This window comes from Mus musculus, chromosome 2 (genome assembly GCF_000001635.26).
Source record: "Mus musculus strain C57BL/6J chromosome 2, GRCm38.p6 C57BL/6J".
Classification (NCBI taxonomy): Eukaryota; Metazoa; Chordata; class Mammalia; order Rodentia; family Muridae; genus Mus; species Mus musculus.
This window is the reverse complement of record NC_000068.7, coordinates 12,223,971-12,242,912: the sequence shown is the minus strand read 5'-3', so window position 1 is coordinate 12,242,912 and position 18,942 is coordinate 12,223,971. Positions and strand designations below refer to the sequence as shown.

At 39.3% G+C, this 18,942-nt stretch overlaps 1 protein-coding gene across 4 annotated transcripts in view; it reads left to right on the top strand.

Moving 5' to 3' along the window:
- The window catches only part of Itga8 (integrin alpha 8), a 195,354-nt gene that overhangs the window by 59,073 nt on the left and 117,339 nt on the right, over window positions 1–18,942 (top strand). For 3 of the 4 annotated variants that reach the window (NR_138462.1, XM_006497475.4, NM_001001309.3), the window contains exons 11-13: window positions 450–502; window positions 10,004–10,209; window positions 12,672–12,863. Coding sequence is in view for 3 of the 4 variants with exons in the window: in XM_006497475.4 (XP_006497538.1) it covers window positions 450–502; window positions 10,004–10,209; window positions 12,672–12,863 (451 nt within the window). In the remaining variant the exon portion in view is untranslated. Of the gene's footprint in view, window positions 1–449; window positions 503–10,003; window positions 10,210–12,671; window positions 12,864–15,994; window positions 16,630–18,942 lie in introns of those variants that run through there. The other variant, XM_006497476.3, reaches the window with a different exon arrangement.

Here is an 18,942-nt window from a genome sequence, read left to right as displayed (position 1 = left end):
CTGTGCTTATGAGTACCATCTGTTCTCAGAGGATGCTATCTGGAATCACAGAGCTCAGCAGTGTAGCATCTGAAAATGTCCTGGAAGTACTCCACATGTGGTGAATCTGAGTTGGTTCTGTGGGGTTCAAAATGGCTGAACTAAGTATGTTAAAGCACTAGATGTCATAGAAAGACTACAAGTAGAAGAGAGCATCCTGATAGTTTTGTCCACCAACTGAATGGACCTAATGTATCCAGAGGATGTACCAGCAGATGTCAGGATTATTATGGAGGGAATTATTCATTAGGTCAGAGGTTAAGCTAAATGGCTTGAACACTTGGAACAAGGTCTGGGGTCTATGAATTCAAATGCAAAATTGTGGCACAGTGAGAGTCATTTCTCATGAATAAGTAAGAGGTGACTATGAACTTGGCTTCTTGAACACAAAATCTATTATTGTATTGCAGATGGCATCTTATTTCGGATATACTGTTGTGGTATCAGATGTTAACAATGATGGGTAAGTTTATAAGAACTTCCTCCCTTGCTTCATGTCATGTCCATCCATAAAAGATGTTATATATTTCCTTCATCGACCACATCCTTTTGTACTTCCTGAGAAAGATAGAGGCTCTCTTGTTTTAACTTTTGGTTCAGGACAAGAGGATGCATGTAATAAAGAATTCTGTCATCTTATTTTATGTCTTGCTGGGAGTTTCCACATCTGCCACTTCTAAAAAGAGGACAATTTTAGTTTGGTTTTACTCTGATATTATACAAGAAATGGCCATTTGCCATTCAAACAGCAGCCAGCAAGGGGTTTGCTCATCTATTTCTCTTTGTGCCTAGAGGTTCTCCCTTCATGTTATACAATTATAAAATGTTTTACACATATATGAATTTTTCCTTCCTATATTGCTTTAGCCAACCTACCAGTAAAATTCCTAAAGAACATGAAAAATTAAATTATTTCCAGTCCTGGCAGTGAATTACAGTTGAGCTTGAGCTAAACTCCACTACTGAATTGTGGTTGTCTGGAAGGAATTGTATCTAAAGTAAATGATTATACAAACCCTTTGTTTTATCAAGGCACTTGAGAGATAGTTTGGCAAAGTATTAAGAAAATATTAGCCAAGTGTGGCTGTAACAAGTCTTTCTGAGACTAAACTGGGACACTATGAGTTCAAGTCTACAGTAGAGTATATAGGACAGAGCAGAGTGTATAACAAGGGAAGGAAGGTCCAAAGAAGAAGGAGGCAGAGGGGAGGAGCAAGAAGAGGAAGAGAGGTAGTATGAAGAGGAGGAGGAAGAGAAGAGAAAAGTCTTTAAGTTGAGATTTACTGGTCATTCATTTAACAAATGCCGTTGAAGAATCTCCTATGGAAGGCATTATTCTCAGGCACTCACAGCACTCACTAAGGTGAGTGAGGCAGATAGACCTCTGCTCCCACGGATTACATGGTTTTGTACAAAGCAAGTATCTGAAGTATCCTTACTATATTTTATCATCAGTCCTAATCATCTTAGATGGATCATCAATAGGTTGTGTCTCTCTCACACTTACAAAGCTGGAAGTATGTTTATTATCGTGGTGTGGCATACAAGTGGAAAATTTTGAGTACTTTCTGTACATCCCAGAAAATGTTTTTACTTTTTTCCTTTTGTTGAACATCCTAATTTTGTCCACTGTGCATTGATTGAATGCTGCACTACCATGAAATTTAAGTTAGAGCTGGGAGGTGGGAATTATAGCCCCAAATCAATAAGTCAAGTGAAGAGTATGTCAGATGGTGTTGAGTCCTATGGAGAAAGAAAGCTGGAAAGAAAGAAAACAAGTGAATAAACTATGGCAAATCTAGAGAATAAGGCATTATTCAGCATTAAAAAAAGATATGGGTAAACTCTGAGTGCCTTTTACTATATTATTAAGGAGGAAGAGGAGAAAGAAAGAGAGAGAGAGAGAGAGAGAGAGAGAGACGAGGGGAGGGAGGGAGGGAGGGAGGGAGGGAGGAAGGAAGGAAGGAAGGAAGGAAGGAAGGAAGAGGAGGAGGAGGAAGAGAAAGAGGGAGCAGGTAGGAGAGGGAGGAAGGGAGGAAGTGAATCTGTCTCTCTGGGAAATTCTGGAAAAGATAAGTGCTATATATTCCAATGGCTATTTGGGAAAATGGAAAAGTATGCAAATTGAAAAACTTCAGAGCTTGCCCAAGATCCTGGGAGGGAAGAATGAATGAATAGGGCTCAGAGGATTTATCAGTGAACATAACCATTGTGAGATACAATCTTTGCATATTTGCTAAATCTCATAAAGCAGCACGAGTGAGATCCAGGTAAAGGAGGCACTTGGATAATTATTTCTGCATATTAGTTTACTGTTTAATAAATATTCTTCTATGATAGGAGACATGATGGTCGAGAAAACTACCTGTGGGAGGGTAACACAGACCTCTGTGCGCTATGTCCAAATTTACTTTGAATCTAAAACTGATCTATAAAATAAATTCTGCTGACGAATTTATAGAGAAAGACAGAGAAGAAATATTGGGAGAGATGTTATTTTAAAATGAGAAAGGTCTGCATGAGAAAATAACAGCAAAATACGGCCATAGCCATAGGTAGAACGGGGTTTCCCACACAAACAGCGAGAGAACAAATTCCCAGAGGTGGGAGTTTCTGAAATATTCTAGAAACAGCGAAGGGATTTGAAAAGTGATTAGAACTTGGACTTCAAAATGTGTAGATCCCACGGCATTTAATAGACATGGCCATACAATATCGCAGGGAGGCTAAAAGGAATCTGCCCCCAGGCAGGCATTATCCTATGGACTACAGGAGATTCAAAAGGAGACCATTCTCTCTGGCGCACTGTCTGCCTGGTTATTTCCCAGAGAAGGCAAGACAATGGTTTGGAAGCTGAAGCACTTGCATACTGGATATAGTTTGAAAGACTTGCTGAGTGCTGATTTTATCCTGCAAGCTATTAATTTTAAATAAAATAATAGCATTCGTCTCCAATTGTCTTAGTTGCAAAGAGTAAGATAACATTAGAAGAGTCTCAACTTGATGGACTATAATTATTATGAAACCCTCTTAGAACTTCAGGAAAAAGCAAAGCTAAAGAAACCCATGAAGCCCAAACATGGCATGGCATGCAGATCCAGTAAACCCACTCTCTAGTGAAGTCAGTTCCACAGAAAGCAGTCGGATGTGCCTAACAATATTTCTTTCTTGGGCAGGCATCAGAGCACACATGCTTGAGTACTGAGTAGAGCTCCATTAGGCCTACCCTTTCTCCAAGAGCCTTCCTCAGGCCACTCCAGTGACTTTTCCCAGAGTTCACAACTTAGGACCCCCTTTCCTGGAAGCACCCTCATGTTCATGACATCAATATTTACAGTATACATTGTTGCCATGCAAAAGAGAAATTGCTTCTTTGGTTTTTTGCTGATCCAAACAACTTGTTAACAATAAACTCAGGAAATGTTCAGGTGGAAGATCTGTCCTTCGCTGTGATTTTCAAAATTGCTGTGTACACAGTTCTTTTTAACTATTTTTTGAAATCAATAATATTTTTCTATTAAAGAATGGATTCATGAACCCCATTCTTTCTTCCAGATAAAGGGCCCATAAATTTTCAGTGTGCTAATAACGTGCTGTTTTAAATTACATGGGTACAGTGAGATTCAAGGACCTATAATAAATGAAATGCATTCTGGAAGCAAATGGAATTGACCAAAGGCAGATCCATGGTAGAGCTGGATAACTCAAGCAAAATTAAGATCATGGTGGTAGTTTATATAGTTTATTCAGAGAGCTAAGAAAAATCACCTAGGTGATGGCTAATGTTCAGAAGGACCATGCCCATCTAAGACACACTCACACCCCCCCAACACACACACACACTATGTCTTCGTCTCTCTCTATGTGTCTTTGTGTGTGTCTTTCTCTGTGTCTCTTTCTTTTTCTGTCTCTCTCTATCCTCTCTCTGTGTCTCTTCCTCTCCCCCCCCCCCCGTCTCTCAGATGAACCAGACTTTTTTCATGCCAAAAGATTATTAAGTACCATGTGTGAGACTGCAAATGAAGATTGTTTGACAGGGTGCATGTTTATCTGGTGCGCAACACAATCCAGGTCCTTACCAGTATCTAAACACCAGGAAAGAAAACATGGTGATATTAAGCAAAATGACAAAATAAGGTGATAGTTGGTGTTGATTTTACCATTTATATACACATATGTGTGTGTATGTATGTATTTATTTATATATGTATGTATTTATTTTTTGAGGCAGATTTTTGCCATGTAACCCTAGCTTGCCTTGAAGTCATGATCTTCAGGTTCCTTGTTCAGGGGTTACAAACATTCATCAGGACATCTGAGTACTTCTATTTAGAATAAGTTATACTGGTATTATAAATGGATTCCAAACATTTAGATCACACAGTTGTCCACATATTAGTTGGTATGAGATATTTTCAAGTCTGCCATGGTTTTGAAGATGGTATATACAGACTGAAAATAAAACAGAATCCACTTCAGTTTTGGTTTCTTGATGCAGTTTATTCTATGAACTTGTTTATCTATATAAACTTTTTAGGGGTTTTTGAAACAGCAAATAGAAATAGTAATTTTTGTTATATTTCTAGACAAGAGGCTCTATTTCAATTTTTCATTATAGTCACTGAACCATGTAGTTATTATTTATTCTATTTCAGAAACTGACAGAATTTTAATTGAAACCTTGGCCATTTCCATATCCATTGTTCACAGCCCCACCTAGGACCAAAGGAAACACATTTCATCAGACTTCAGCCATCAATGAAATTAAGAGCACTCTGGAGAAAAGCTTTTTAAAGGAGTAGCTTTTAGCAACTAAAATTTAAGCTAGATTCAGTCCCAATTTTTTTATTCACATAGGAAAAGTTGTTATGAATAAATTAGGTAGAAAACCAAGAACAATAAAACATAATATGGTTGTAAGTTAGATTCAGTTCAGGAATGTAACTAGCTTAATTACTTTTGTTAGTTCCGATCATAAACCAGTTAGGTTGCCTAGATATCAACTCTGCAGCCCACTGTTCTGGATTCCTTTAGGAAGTAAATTAGCATACAAATTTTACTCCTGGAGAAAACAATATAGAGTTCCTATGTTAAATTAACTGATTAATATCATTCATCTACAGGAATTACGTTCTGGTTCTTCATGTTGATGTTCTCATTGGTGGGTTCTCTCACACTATCACAAATAGGAACTGTCCTGTTCCACATGTCTTGTGAAGGGTGAGGCATTGACCATTATATTAGCTCATGAGTGGATTTAGACACAGATTAGAGAGAAAAATAAAGCCCATAGGCTTCACAGAGATGCTTAGATCGCATTTAAACTCTGGCCTTCCAGATAAAATGAAGTTGATGTGTGTATCCTACTCCATGAAACACCTTTCCAGGAAAAGTTAAATCTCACCCACATCGTCACCAAAAGAAATTGGTTTAGTGAAAACACATCTTGAAGATGCTTTCTTTGTAATTGCTTTATAAATAAATCGATTAAAACCATTTGAATATACGTAAATACACACACACACACACACACACAATCTTCAGCCTATCATACACCATTACTGATCAAATAATCAACAAAAGTTATCTATGCTAATCAGTATTTTAAAATTTTAAACTTGAATTGGGCACACAGAAAAGGGATTTATCCAGTTATGCTGGCTTACTCTTATGATTATAACATTCTGGTGTCAAGGCCAGGCTGGCTATCTGGCAAGACCTGATTTTTAAAATCACACATAGTTTACTCCCAATAGTCCTTAATACCAAAGGCATTTGCCAGCTGGGGATGTATCTCAGGTGATGGAGGGAAAATGGTGGAATGCTTTTTTACATTTTCTGGACATGTATTTTGGAACATTTTAAGTTAGAGGTGAGCCTGTGGTTCCAGCACTTGGGAGACTAAGCCAGAAGACTGTTGAATTTCAGGTCAACTTGGGCTACATAGTTAGACTCTGCCTGAAAGAAAAAAGAATGAAAGAGATAAAGGCGAGAGGTGGGAAGATGGAAGGAAGTTGGGAGGGAGAGAGAAAAAGTTGCATTTAGAAGTCCTTCCTAGTTTTTGGAATCTAAAACAAAAGTAAAAGCCAACCGTAAACTGCATTCCTCAGCCCCTACTACCTTCCCACACGGCAAGCGGCTACAAGCACCTCCTGGAGGTTTTCAGATGCTGTGTCTACTACTGTGGTATCTCTAGGCTCCACCCATTCCCAAGTTACTTTCTACTTGTTTGTAGTCCTTGCAGAGTGAGAAAGAAGGAAACATGAACTTTGCTCTTTGTACACGAATTTTTTGTATTTACATCAGTATAATGTTAAAATATTGGGTATTCTCCTCACCAGCCAGCCCAAACCCTCTTTAACACGTCTACTGTTTTTTTAAATGCTACTTACTGTGCAGGGAGTGTCAGGGCAGGCAAGAGGGAGCAGGGAGAGATGTTTCCAATGGTGTTCAGTGAAGTATAGTCAATTACTGTTTTCACGTGTAAGAAATACAGTTCTTCACCATGTTATACCTGCTTACGGCAGTGATAGGTCTACATCACTATTATTCCAAAATTCCCATTTTTCTCATTTCATCTGGATTCAAGGATGGGTTACTTCTTCAAGGACCTTTCTTTGTCACTAGTTTTAATCTATCTCCTGTTTAGGTGTATAGGAAATGGATCAGGAAGTGCAACATTGCCATGCTCTTCCTTACGCCCCCCTCCCCCCCCCCACACACTCCTTCTCCTGTCCTTAACATCTTGCATTAGTGTGGCACAGTTGTAACATAGGTGAAACCTATTAACAGCAAGAGCCCACTCTATCCTATAAGGTTCTGTAGTTCTTGCCATGTGGTGTCTACATGTACCCATTGACAAAGTGTCACCCTCAGACTACATTACAGTGCCTTACAAATCCAAGGTATCTTCCTCCTTACCCCTTTCCCCTTCCCTATCCCTGAAATCACCATTCTTACTGGTTTCCATGGGTTTGCCTTTTCCTGCACATCACATAGTTGGAATTATGCAGCACTAGCCTTTTCAGATTGGCTTCTTTCCGTCAGTAATAAGTGCAATTTCCTCTGTAGTATCTTCCCATGCTTCTGTGCTAATTTCTGTTCATTGCTGAGGAATATTCCCTAGAGGATGCAACACAGTCTTTGAAGACATCTTGGTGGTCTCCAAGTTTAGGCAGTTATGCTGCAAATGTCTGCATTCAGCTTTTCATGTGGGCTTAAGTTCTAAGCTCACTCAGGTCACGAGAGGGTGTACACATGTGAGTTCATATGTGACGAGCATATGTGCAGTTTTGTAAGGACCTGCTAGGCTGCTTCAGCGTGGCCATGTTGATGTACATATTGCTTCATCCACACTAACATAATGACATTTGGAGTTTAGCTGTTATTAGTGATTTACAGTAAGACCTCATTATTTAAAATTTCAGTTCCTAATGATGTGCAATGTTGGATGTCTTCCAATATGCTTGCATCTTCTTTGAGAAGGCATCTAATTCAGATATTTTGTCTAATTTTAATAGGCTTTGGCTTAGTGTTCTTACTATATATTGTATAAATATAACATAATTATAAAATAACCTATAGTATTTGAAATATGATATATGATAACACTACAATATGACACGAGTATACATGACTACTTTTAAAATGTTGAATTCTAACAATTACTAAGAGATTTTATCTTTCCAACGAAATGTGCAACAATGCTCAGATCATGGAGCTCACTGGGCCTTTCAGTGCTCTCTGACTCTACTCTTAGGTACCTGCCTTGGCTCACAACACAGTGAGCTTACTTCTAGATTCCCCAGCACATTCTCACATGCGGTCACTGCCATCGCTGCACTCCTCCCAAGCACTGGCCCTCCTCTGTTTATAATCTCAGCACTAATCTGGATGCTGACTTTATTGTTTTAGGTTGCCTTGTTTGCAGTTACATGAGTGATAAGTTGAAAGAATATCATTTCCAAGTGTTGAATTGACCCAATATCTCACATTGCATTCTTTAGATTACAAACACCATTCTTACATGTAGCAGGTATACACAATATATCTTTCTTTTTAATTATCTCTTTATTATTTAAAACAATTGTAAATTCAAATACATCTTGATCATATCTCTCCCCTCTGTCAATTCTTCCAGATCCTCTGCCCTTCCCTACTGACCAAAATTAAAGTTCTTTCTTAGAGAAAACAAAACCCTCCAAAACAAAAACAAAATAAAATCACACCAAAAATAAAGAAAGAAGCCACCCAACTTTAACCATGTGCATGCATGAGCTATGTAGTTCACTATATGTTACTCAACTATCTAAGGCCTGTTTTGGAGTGCCTATACCCAGGGTCACTCTATTGGAGAAAACTGATTTTTCCTCTTCCAGCAAGTATAAACAACAATTGTGTTGTTAACCTTTACCCTAATAGCTAGCTTTCTATTTATTTGATTGTTCATTCAAAAAATAAAATATAATAAGATGCAAGAAAAGCTATCACATAGAAGTTGGACAAGACAAACCATTAGAAGAAAAAGAGCCCCAATGGAAGTTAAGCTTTGTATTTAGGGACAGGTCAGAACAATGGAATCAGTAATAGTGTGTAATTCATACCACTTAGAGCTTCTGGAAACATTTTGGCTCTACAGCTGAGCATGGTGGTACACTGTAACTCCAACATTTGGGAAGCTGAGATGAACAGATCATGAGTTCAAGACCAGCTTGGGCTACGTAGGAGATCCTCTCCAAAAATGAAAGAGAAAGAAGGAAAGGGAATGGGTTGGGTGAGGAAGAGAGAGGGAAGAGAGGGAAATGGAAGGGAGAAAAGGGGAGGGAACAGTAAAGAGAATGGAGGGAACAGAAAGAATAAACTATCTGGCTCTCAAAAATTTCCACACCATCTTTAGTTTTAAAAATAATATTATAAATATGTCATATATTTTCTATATTAATAATAACATATCAAAGCACTGATTTTATTACACAATTAATATACAGATTAATATTCTTGCTGTACTAGTAGTCCAGCATTAGTAGAAACATCATAGCAATGTATCATTAAGTTATGTGAATGAAAGCACTCAGGGCATTAGATAATTTGGCTAACCTCAGCATTAATGTGCATAGAGTGAGAGTCAAAGGTGAACTTGAGCCTCACACTACTGCCTCTGCCAAGAGACACTTATCTTCAGACATACTTGAGCACTGGTCATTAGTAGAGATCAAAATATATATTTTTGTTAGAAGGAGTTTTCTTAAAACTTTTGAAAATAAAAACCAAATACTTTAGAAGTCTCCTGACAAAACAGAAAATTCCTCATCCTGTCCATTCTGTGATGTCTACCTCTATGACAACGACACCTCCAATGCCTTTTGTTTTTTTTTTATCCTTAGTACGTTAGTAATAGCTCATCTCTAAATCTAAGTCTTGAAAATATGTTATTAGATTCTTGTTATGACGTACACAGAATGACTGAATACTTCATCAGGAATAAAAATTTGTTTTCCAGCCAGAATTAATTACTTCTCTGGCCTCTTTTATTTAACCAGTGGGCAGACAGGACAAAAATTATTTGAAATCTTATTATTACAAGAAGTCAGGGTCAGCTCAATAAATTACGCACATATTCTTGTGTCCTCAAAGAAACAAAACACGCACAGGTTTGATGTGTTTTCCACATGTGGCTCAAGTTTCTGGAAATGCATTAAAAAGCCAGAAAGGACAACTTGTCTGTGGCTTCTTAGACATTTCTCGCATAGTTAGAAAGTTCAATGTGATAATTTAACAACTTTTATTTTCTTCAGCATTCTGTTTTGTAGACAAAACAAAGCTATGAAAGAAATCAGATGATTGTAAAATGACCCTCAGGAAAGGAACCATAGCAACGGAAATGTCCTCATCTGGTTGATTACAGATACTCCTGAGACCCTTTTCTGTCAGGTTGTTGACTGTCCCCTCTTTCTGTTCCCCGCAGCATGGATGACATATTGGTCGGGGCACCTCTCTTTATGGAGCGAGAATTTGAAAGTAACCCTAGAGAAGTGGGACAGGTCTACTTGTACCTTCAAGCAAGCGCCCTCCTCTTCCAAGACCCACAGGTCCTCACCGGCACGGAGACATTTGGGAGATTTGGTAGCTCTGTGGCCCACTTGGGGGACCTGAACCAAGATGGATACAATGGTAATTTAGAGCAATGGGTGGGACTGGCTTGTACCTCAGGGCTATGTTACTATTGCAAGAAGGAAGCTATGGCCATTTAAAAGATTCTTAATGGTGGGGGCCAAGTTATTATGAATTCAATAAATTCTGAAAAATCTCAAGGCAGACTTAAGTTTGTATGTTTTCATTAATTAAGATATTGCATTGAGATTTTCTCGTGTGACTTCTCATTGGTGACTTGAGATCTGTAGATATTTTCATATGAATAGAGTGGAGATAAATACATGTATGTTAGTATGTTATCAAGCATGTAGTCTTGCATGTTTATACTGGCCCATTCTTAGTCAGTAAATGTCATTTTCAAGGTCCTTTCCATGCTTGCAATATTACAGTGTTAAATCCTTATTTAGACCATGCAGTTCTTTAAGTAAGGAATTTATAGATGCATCCTAGACACTGTCTCAGAGAATAAAATACTGCATGCTTACATCAAAATTTGCATACATTTTCAGGACACGTAAGTGAAGAACTAAAGCACAATATGTTTGTCATTCAAAGAGGAAGCTATAAGAGGAAATTTCTGGATTTAACTAACAGAAGAAGGAGTCCCATAAGATGGATATTCATATGCACTAATACCAAGTGTTTTGGACTCAAAATGTCTTTGAAAAAAAAGTCTCAGCAACTAGTCATTGTTAGAGTCCTATAAACCATTCATGCTTGGGTCAAGAATCCAGGTCAGCAGTAGACCATCTGCCCAGCATGAGGGAGGTTCTTAACTCAAGCCCTAGAATAGAAGAAAACCAAGTTCATGTTAGAGTCCATGCTCTGGGAGGATGAAAATGTCATGATCCCCATGAAGTAGCTTGACTTGTTGCTTTCTAAAACAATCATTCCAGGGAATCCATGTTGGAAGTTATGCAATCTACCTTTCTCATCCTGTTTTCTACTTGTTTTTCCCCTTGAGCCAGTTCTCATGTTTTTTAAAGCTAAGAGAAGAATCTCCTAGACTATGGGCATTAGTGTTCTGGAATACTAAACAAGCAAAATAATGCCAAGCTAGCTGAGCTTAAATTTGGGGACAGCTGAAAAGTCAAGGACTTAGAGGGAGTGCAGAAAATGTTCCTTGCTACCAAACATGTGACAGTGTTTCTATTTTCTACTGAGTTCATTGTCTTCAGAGTTGCTAGACTATTTATCTTGGGCAGGCCAGTAGAAGTGAATCTGTAATTCCCTCACTATAATATAATTCTCAAAGATAATTGAGTCCTGATTCATTCAGTGTTGCCCACATAGGAACATGCAATGAGACATTTCACTACCAAAAGAGACTCCCCTCTCATTTGGTATGTTGCTGTGTGGTGACTTTTTCAAACTACAAAAGTTTCTATTTAGTATTCAAGACAATCCTAATAATCCATATGCCAGAAGATAAAATGTTATATTTGAGCAATAGTTGGCTCTCTCTCTGGGTTTCCTAGCACTCTTAATTATAAAATATGCTTCTTCTAGTTGATTAGATCAGGGAACAATTAAATAAAGCAATCAATGGTAATTGAGCTTTTGATTTTATGATTTGAAAGAAGCAACTCCTACAACAGTACCTTTCTCATCCCACCAGCCTCCTAATATATGGTAGGGCCTAGCTATACCTCTCACGCTTGAGGTCCTGTGTAAGATAGTTCTCTGCCTTCTCTGGCTCTCAAATTGGCTATGCTCTTTCCACCTCTGGGTCTTTATAGGTTAACTACTTCTCCTGAAAGGGGAGAAGAGCTCTTCCTTTAAATTGTCGCGTATTTGATTCCTTTGTGTCCTCAGACTTTTAGCTTCAAGTGCCAGCTTGTCTGACTACCTAGTCTAAAATGATGGTCCATTGTGCCAGTATTTAAAAAAAACATTTACTACACCATTTCTTGCTTTCAATATTTCCTTAATTGTGTCTCTATTCAAAGTCCCGACAACCACAAACTTTCCAAACACCAGGGCCTTTGTCGCACTAGCTTTGCCAGTGAGTACTAGTACTAATATATTCTCAGCACATACTCATCGTGCCAATATAAGGCATAGCATTCTTCAGTGTTGCTGCAGTACTCCAGAAGTTTCTGGAAAATATATCAAGTTATTTGGACCCTGGGGCATTGCCTTTGGATTGCATTTAATTTTTTCTAAAACTCCTTTCTCTTTCTTTCTTTCTTTCTTTCTTTCTTTCTTTCTTTCTTTCTTTCTTTCTTTCTTTCTCTCTTTCTCTCTCTCTCTCTCTCTCTCTCCCTTCCTTCCTTCCTTCCTTCCTTCCTTCCTTTCTTTCTTTCTTTCTTTCTTTCTTTCTTTCTTCCTTCCTTCCTTCCTTTCCTTTCCTTTCCTTTCCTTTCCTTTCCTTCCTTCCTTCCTTCCTTCCTTCTTTCTTTCTTTCTTTCTTTCTTTCTTTCTTTCTTTCTTTCTTTCTCTCTTCCTTTCTTTTCAAATCTGATTTTGTGTCTCTATAGACATCGCCATCGGTGTGCCCTTTGCAGGCAAGGATCAACGAGGTAAAGTCCTCATTTACAATGGAAACCCAAGAGGTTTACACAGCAAGCCTTCCCAAGTTCTGCAAGGAATATGGGGGTCACAGACCATCCCTTCTGGATTTGGCTTTTCTCTAAGAGGAGATGCAGACATAGACAAGAATGATTACCCAGGTAAGGTTCTTTATCTTTTCCCACGTGAGCACTTGCTTCCTGGCAAGAATCCCTTCTCTGGAAAACACATTACGCAAAAGCATTTCTCTCATAAAAGATGAAGGTCAAGTTTAACATGGCACAGGCTCTTTTGGTAGGATTCCAGAGTGACTTTCACAAGCATTTAAGACAAAACAAACAGTTCCTTTATAGTCAAGACACAGTGTTAGAAAGGCAAAATGGCTTTCAAAGCTGCCTTGGACATAAAGCTTGTCAACTGTGCAACCCAAGTTTTCATTGAAAACCCAAAGTCATGTAGTCTCCACTGACATTCTGCTGGCTTCAGACACCTGTCTAAAGCAATTCAGTCTAACCTGTTATTTCCTTTTAAGGTCAGTTACTATTAATCAGAGCATAACCTCCATATTTTTGTTGTGAGTTTCATGTTTTCAGAGCATATTTTCCAACCATATCCCTGACCTTTCCAAAGACAGTGTGACTAGTTTAAAGTAGAAAAAGAAAAAAAAAATGGTTCATGATAAGAAACATGAGCTCTTCTTGATTGCCTTTTTGTAAGGGTGTGTGGTGACCTACACAGCACAAACATAAACTTTACATTTTGCAGATGCCACATTAAAATGTGGATTTATCCTAAAGGATTAGCTTGGTAATAAGAACATTTAGCAGAGAGCATTGGACTTCTTGGTACACTTGTGGTTCATTGGTCACTTTTATGCTAGTTTTTTTAAAGATGGTTTTAATAAATCATTAATACTTGATAGACAGATGTATTTATTTAAAACCTGTCCCTTGTCACCATTCTTTCTCTCTTTTTTTTAAATTTATTTATTTATTATACATAAGTACACTGTAGCTGTCTTCAGACACACCAGAAGAGGGCGTCGGATCTCATTATGGATGGTTGTGTGCCACCATGTGGTTGCTGGGATTTGAACTCAGGACCTTTGGAAGAGCAGTCAGTGCTCTTACCCACTGAGCCATCTCTCCAGCCCCCCCCATTCTTTCTCTTAATTGGGAATTTTCCATCTACAGATGGATCTCTGATTTGGGGAAATGGTTCAGGAGGTTGATGCACAAGAATATATCCTTAATTTCCATTGTCTGGCTTTCATTTTCTCCTCTTCAATTAGGCAAAACAAGATAACACAACATACTATAAATTTTCCAGAAACTTTCCACAGCAGGATTATGCTATGTGTTAATGCTGCCTGTGGCAATACCAAAAAGCCTTAGTTAAATCTGTTCTCTTAAGCTATACAATACTAATCAATAAAGGTCCATAGTTTGATGGGAGGAAGGGTCTACTATATAATATATTCTAGTTTTGATTAATTAAAAATTCTAGATTCTTGTTGTTACTATTCCAAGTATGTCAAGGTGATTAATGAAACCCAACTCATGTGTTGTGATTTCAGTTTATTTAGAGAGTTTTGACTATTCATTATGTCTGTCATAAACATCCTTTCCCCACTGTTAGAACAGGGAACTTGACGGGCAGAGTGGCTGTGCTTTCTACAGGGCAAAGGAGTAGAGGATGTGTCAATCAAATAGCTAGTGCAGCACTTCCTGTGAAGGGTGAACAAAGGCCAAATGAGGGTAACATGAGAAACAACTTTGCTATCGAATTGTGTTCCTTTCAAATGATCAAGGCACGGAAGGAGGAGTAGAATAAGCCAGGGTCTTCCCTGTGTCTCTTCACACATTCTCAAAGTGCAGCATGGTTGGTCTTCACGTCATACCTGGGATGAGATGTAGGGTAATAGGATTTAGATTCTCGTTTTGAAACTTACCAGGGATGCCAGGTACTTATTGAGCCTGCTCGTAAGAGCTGAAGGGATGACATCCCTTGGATACTTTGATCTGTCAACACTGGAAGATGCTACGGGATTTGGGTTTTGAACCCAATACTCTACTTTCCAAATCATTTCAGAGACTTGGTTGGCAAGAACGTTTTATCTAAGCTCCCTATTTCCTTTCTCCTGAAAGGATATCAAGCTAAACAGTGGCTTTTTTTTCCAGATCATTTTTGTGTTATTGCTACCAGTGTAAGGTATGAATGTACCACAAACTCCAGTCTCATCTGGAAGAACTGAGTGAGGAAGACACATTGAAAATATTTCAATTTTCAGGCACTGGTCTTCAATTATTGGAAATTACTTGTGTAGTCAAAATAATTTTTTACCAAGTTTCATTTCATTTAAAATATACTCTCACAGTATAAAGTTAAAGTGTATTTTAAACATTTTAAATATTTATAAGAGGCTAAAGGATTATCTCAAGTTGCCCTCTGACCTCTAACATGTGTGCTATCCCCACCCACACACATGCAGCCACAAACACACACACACACACACACACACACACACAATTAATTAATTAATTATAAAATGAAAGCTATCTCAAAACAACACAAAGGCAGGAGCTCACCAGGCCCTGTCAGCCTCCCTCCCTTCACTCTCCTCTCTCTGCTTCCCCCTCCATCCTGTCCTCATTTTTCCTCCCCTCCTTTCCATTCTGTTCTCTTCACTTTCTCCCCTCCCCCAGTCTTTCATCTCCCCTCCCCCACTGGCCTCTCTCCCTCCTCTCATTTTCTTAACTTCCTCTTCTCTCTTCCCCTTTCTTCCCCTCCCTCCCTCTGCATTTTCTCCTCCTCTCTCCTTTCCACTCTCCTCCCTCTTTTGCATTTCATGTCCTTTCCTCTCTCCCTTCTCTTACTCTTTCTTCCCTCCCATTTTCCTCCCTCTCCTCTCATCGCCTCTCCTCTCCTCCCCTCCTCTCCCACCCTTTTCTCTCCCCCCCCCCCCCCGTTTTCCTTGCTCCCCTCTCTTTGCAGAGCAGAGTTCTCTGTACACAGAGTGAACTGGTTCTGTTCCCAACTCAGGGATGACTGTTTCACTTGAATGCACTTGAGGTCTGCACATCATCTCAGTCTAAAGTCCTCTAGGAAGAACTTGGATAGACTCTGAAACAAAGGGTGACATTGTCCAACACAGACAAGAGTTGACCTGTAGACTGTGAAGGCATCCTCAGAAGCATCCAGTATGGCAAGCCTGTTAAGCCAATAAAACAAAAATGACTGCAGACAATAATGATGGCAATAAGAAACGAGAAACACAATCTAAAGGAAAATATTGCTCAAGATGAAATATTGTCTTTAAATGTCTCAGCCTTCCTTTTATGTTGGCTGTTTTAGTTTGGAGACTTAGAAGAAAGATAAGTAAGATGTTTCATTCTGTCAAATAGCAATGTTCTGCTCTGTTGTGTACAACACACGGAGTGGCCAGACAAGTTGCTGCCTTCTCAATCTTAAAATTACAGGCAAAGCTTACAGCAAAGGGCAGGGATAGCACAATAGTTGAAGTAAAGCTATTGCCATGTGGTGGCTGCTCCTCATGATCTATAAAGGACCTCTTAAGTTGACAGCATATGAAGGCTGAGTATCAGACAACCATGCAGTGGAGGCAGGGAGGGAAACTATGTTGACAAGTATGACAGCCTAAAATAGCTCGGAGGCATCTGAAGTCAGTGACAAACCACAGGGCCAGAGGCAGAGAGAAAAGCTGTAGGCACACTCAGAAGCCATTTTGCATATCCTCCACAGTGATGGGAAAAGGACACAAGCCATATGTTTCACACTAGCTTCAGTGTGGGAACTGGATAGATGGGGAGATGGATGCTCTAGTTCAGTGGACGATGAAAGAGATCTTGATCTTGGTTGTGATGGGATGGACATGAGGATGTAGAGAGATGATGAACATCTTTGTAGGTGAGTAACTGTTGTATGCACAGGGTAAGGAGAGGGTGGATTTATAAATGGCTTCCAGCTCACAGACTTTGGCATCTAGCTACGTGGTGGGGCCATTCCAAATTCATTCAAAACAGTAAACAGTGAGGAGTTCCAGACCTGTGGCAGAGGTGATGATTTGTAAACATTGTAAACTTAGCCTTCTAGTGACAATGTGGTATAGGGGTCGGGTGCAGTGTGTTTGGAGCATGGGGCTTATCCAGGTGCAGACACAGAGGACATGGTCACTGTGTGAGAGGCTGTGTGAGGTGCCAGTCTGAGAGACAATGCAGATACAGTCAGATTCCACAACCTGTGAATAACTATCTGGAGCCCCTGCTGAAGACAGTGAGAACCTTCTTAGCCTGCTGAGAATCTATTGCTTAGGTCCACTAAATACGATGTTTAAGAAATGACAGATAGCCTTCACGCTAGACTGACAGATAATCCATTTTATGTTTTGACAGTCTCTCTCTCTCTCTCTCTCTCTCTCTCTCTCTCTCTCTCTCTCTCTCTCCCTTGTCTCACCTTTGTGTTGTAATGATGGTAGTGATGGATATGGCGTGTGTGTGTGTGTGTGTGTGTGTGTGTGTGTGTGTTTATGTGGAGGCGTGGAGGCCGGAATAAGGTATCAGGAAATTTCTTTATCACTGTCTGCTTTATTGCCTTGAGATAGGATCTTTCAGTGAACCAGAAGCACCCTCTTTCCTTAGGCTGGGAGCTCTCAGGATCCATCTGACCCCACCCCACAATGCTGAGGTTACAGGTACATGCACAGACATGCCCAGTTTTTTCTTCTTTTACACTTGAACTTATAGCTTCATGCTGGCAAAGCAAGCACTTTTACCTACTGAGCCATCTCCCTAGGCCCCTCATCTTGACTTTCTTTAGAAAAAACAACAAATGCAAACGTTTGCAAATTCATAAAATATTTATATCTTGAAAATGCAGATTTTTAAAATAGAAGAGAATAAAACGCACTCACAAAAATTTTAAAATGTTGCTGAATAATACACTTGTGAACGTAAAAAGTCTATATTTTATGAGAGAAGTAGCATTAGTCTTTAGGCATTTTATAATCATTTGGTCTTAATTATGTGCTTTTCCAGAAAAAAAAAATGCCCAGGCTCTGTAGTTTCATAAACAGGCACCTCCAAGTCCCTGATTACTTCCAGAACATGAGCTGGTTCCAAAGTCAAAACTGATGGACTTGATCCACATCCAGGTTTCACCCCATCGAGGAAGAAGTGAGGGCAGATTCATCTAGCAGGGAACTCCTCCACTCGGGAAGGCCAAAGGCACGCTTGAGTGTTCACACACAGACATTCACACACAGACAGACATTCACACACAGACATTCACACACAGACAGACATACACACACAGACATTCACACACAGACATTCACACACAGACAGACATTCACACACAGACACCCTCTTCATGGTTCTGCTCTAAGGTCTGCTCTGAGGTCAGAAACAAGACCTCAAGCCTTTACTTTCTCAATCTAGTTACCTGCAAAATTTATGAAGAGAAATAATACAAAGACAGCTTTAAAATTCTAGGTTTAGACCAGACCAACTCTTAAAAGTTGTTACCAACTGGAAAACAAATAAAACTGGTTCTTACCAACAGTGGTGGCAACTGAAATCACTGACTGGGTTATAATAGGTTTAATTCTCTAATTATTAAAATGAACACTACCTCTCATTGCAATGCCAGTAGCTTAGCGCTATAACACTGTTAGCTTCAATTGCCCTTAGTGCCTGTTACACAGCCTTTCTGGGCAGCCTATTATTAGCCCCCCCCCCTCCCAGTGACATGTTTCATCAATTCATAAATAGCAGCAAGAACTCTAATTTTCTTAATACAACCTGTCGACAAAGAGAAATGGTAGGGCCGATGGTCCCAATAATTCATCAAGTTCAATATGTTATGTATTTGAGCAGGGATACTCGTCTCCCTATCTTTGGAAGGAGAGATGTCAGCACTGAGGAAACATGGGGTCAATTGTATTATTAACATTTTGCAATTATAAGCATGAGTGTGCACACATGAACGTGCCATGGGCATGTGTACATGTTTGTGCCAGTGCAAGAGACCATATATTCATGGAAGCCAGAGGAGGCCATTGAGTGACCTTCTTTATCACTCTGTCCTATTTCCTTGAGGCAGGGTCTTTCACTGAACCTGGAGCTAGACTGACAGCCAGCAGGAATTAGTGATCCTCCTGTCTCTCTTCCATTCCTACCTAGCACTGAGGTTACAAGGCCACACAGCCATTCCCATTTTGCA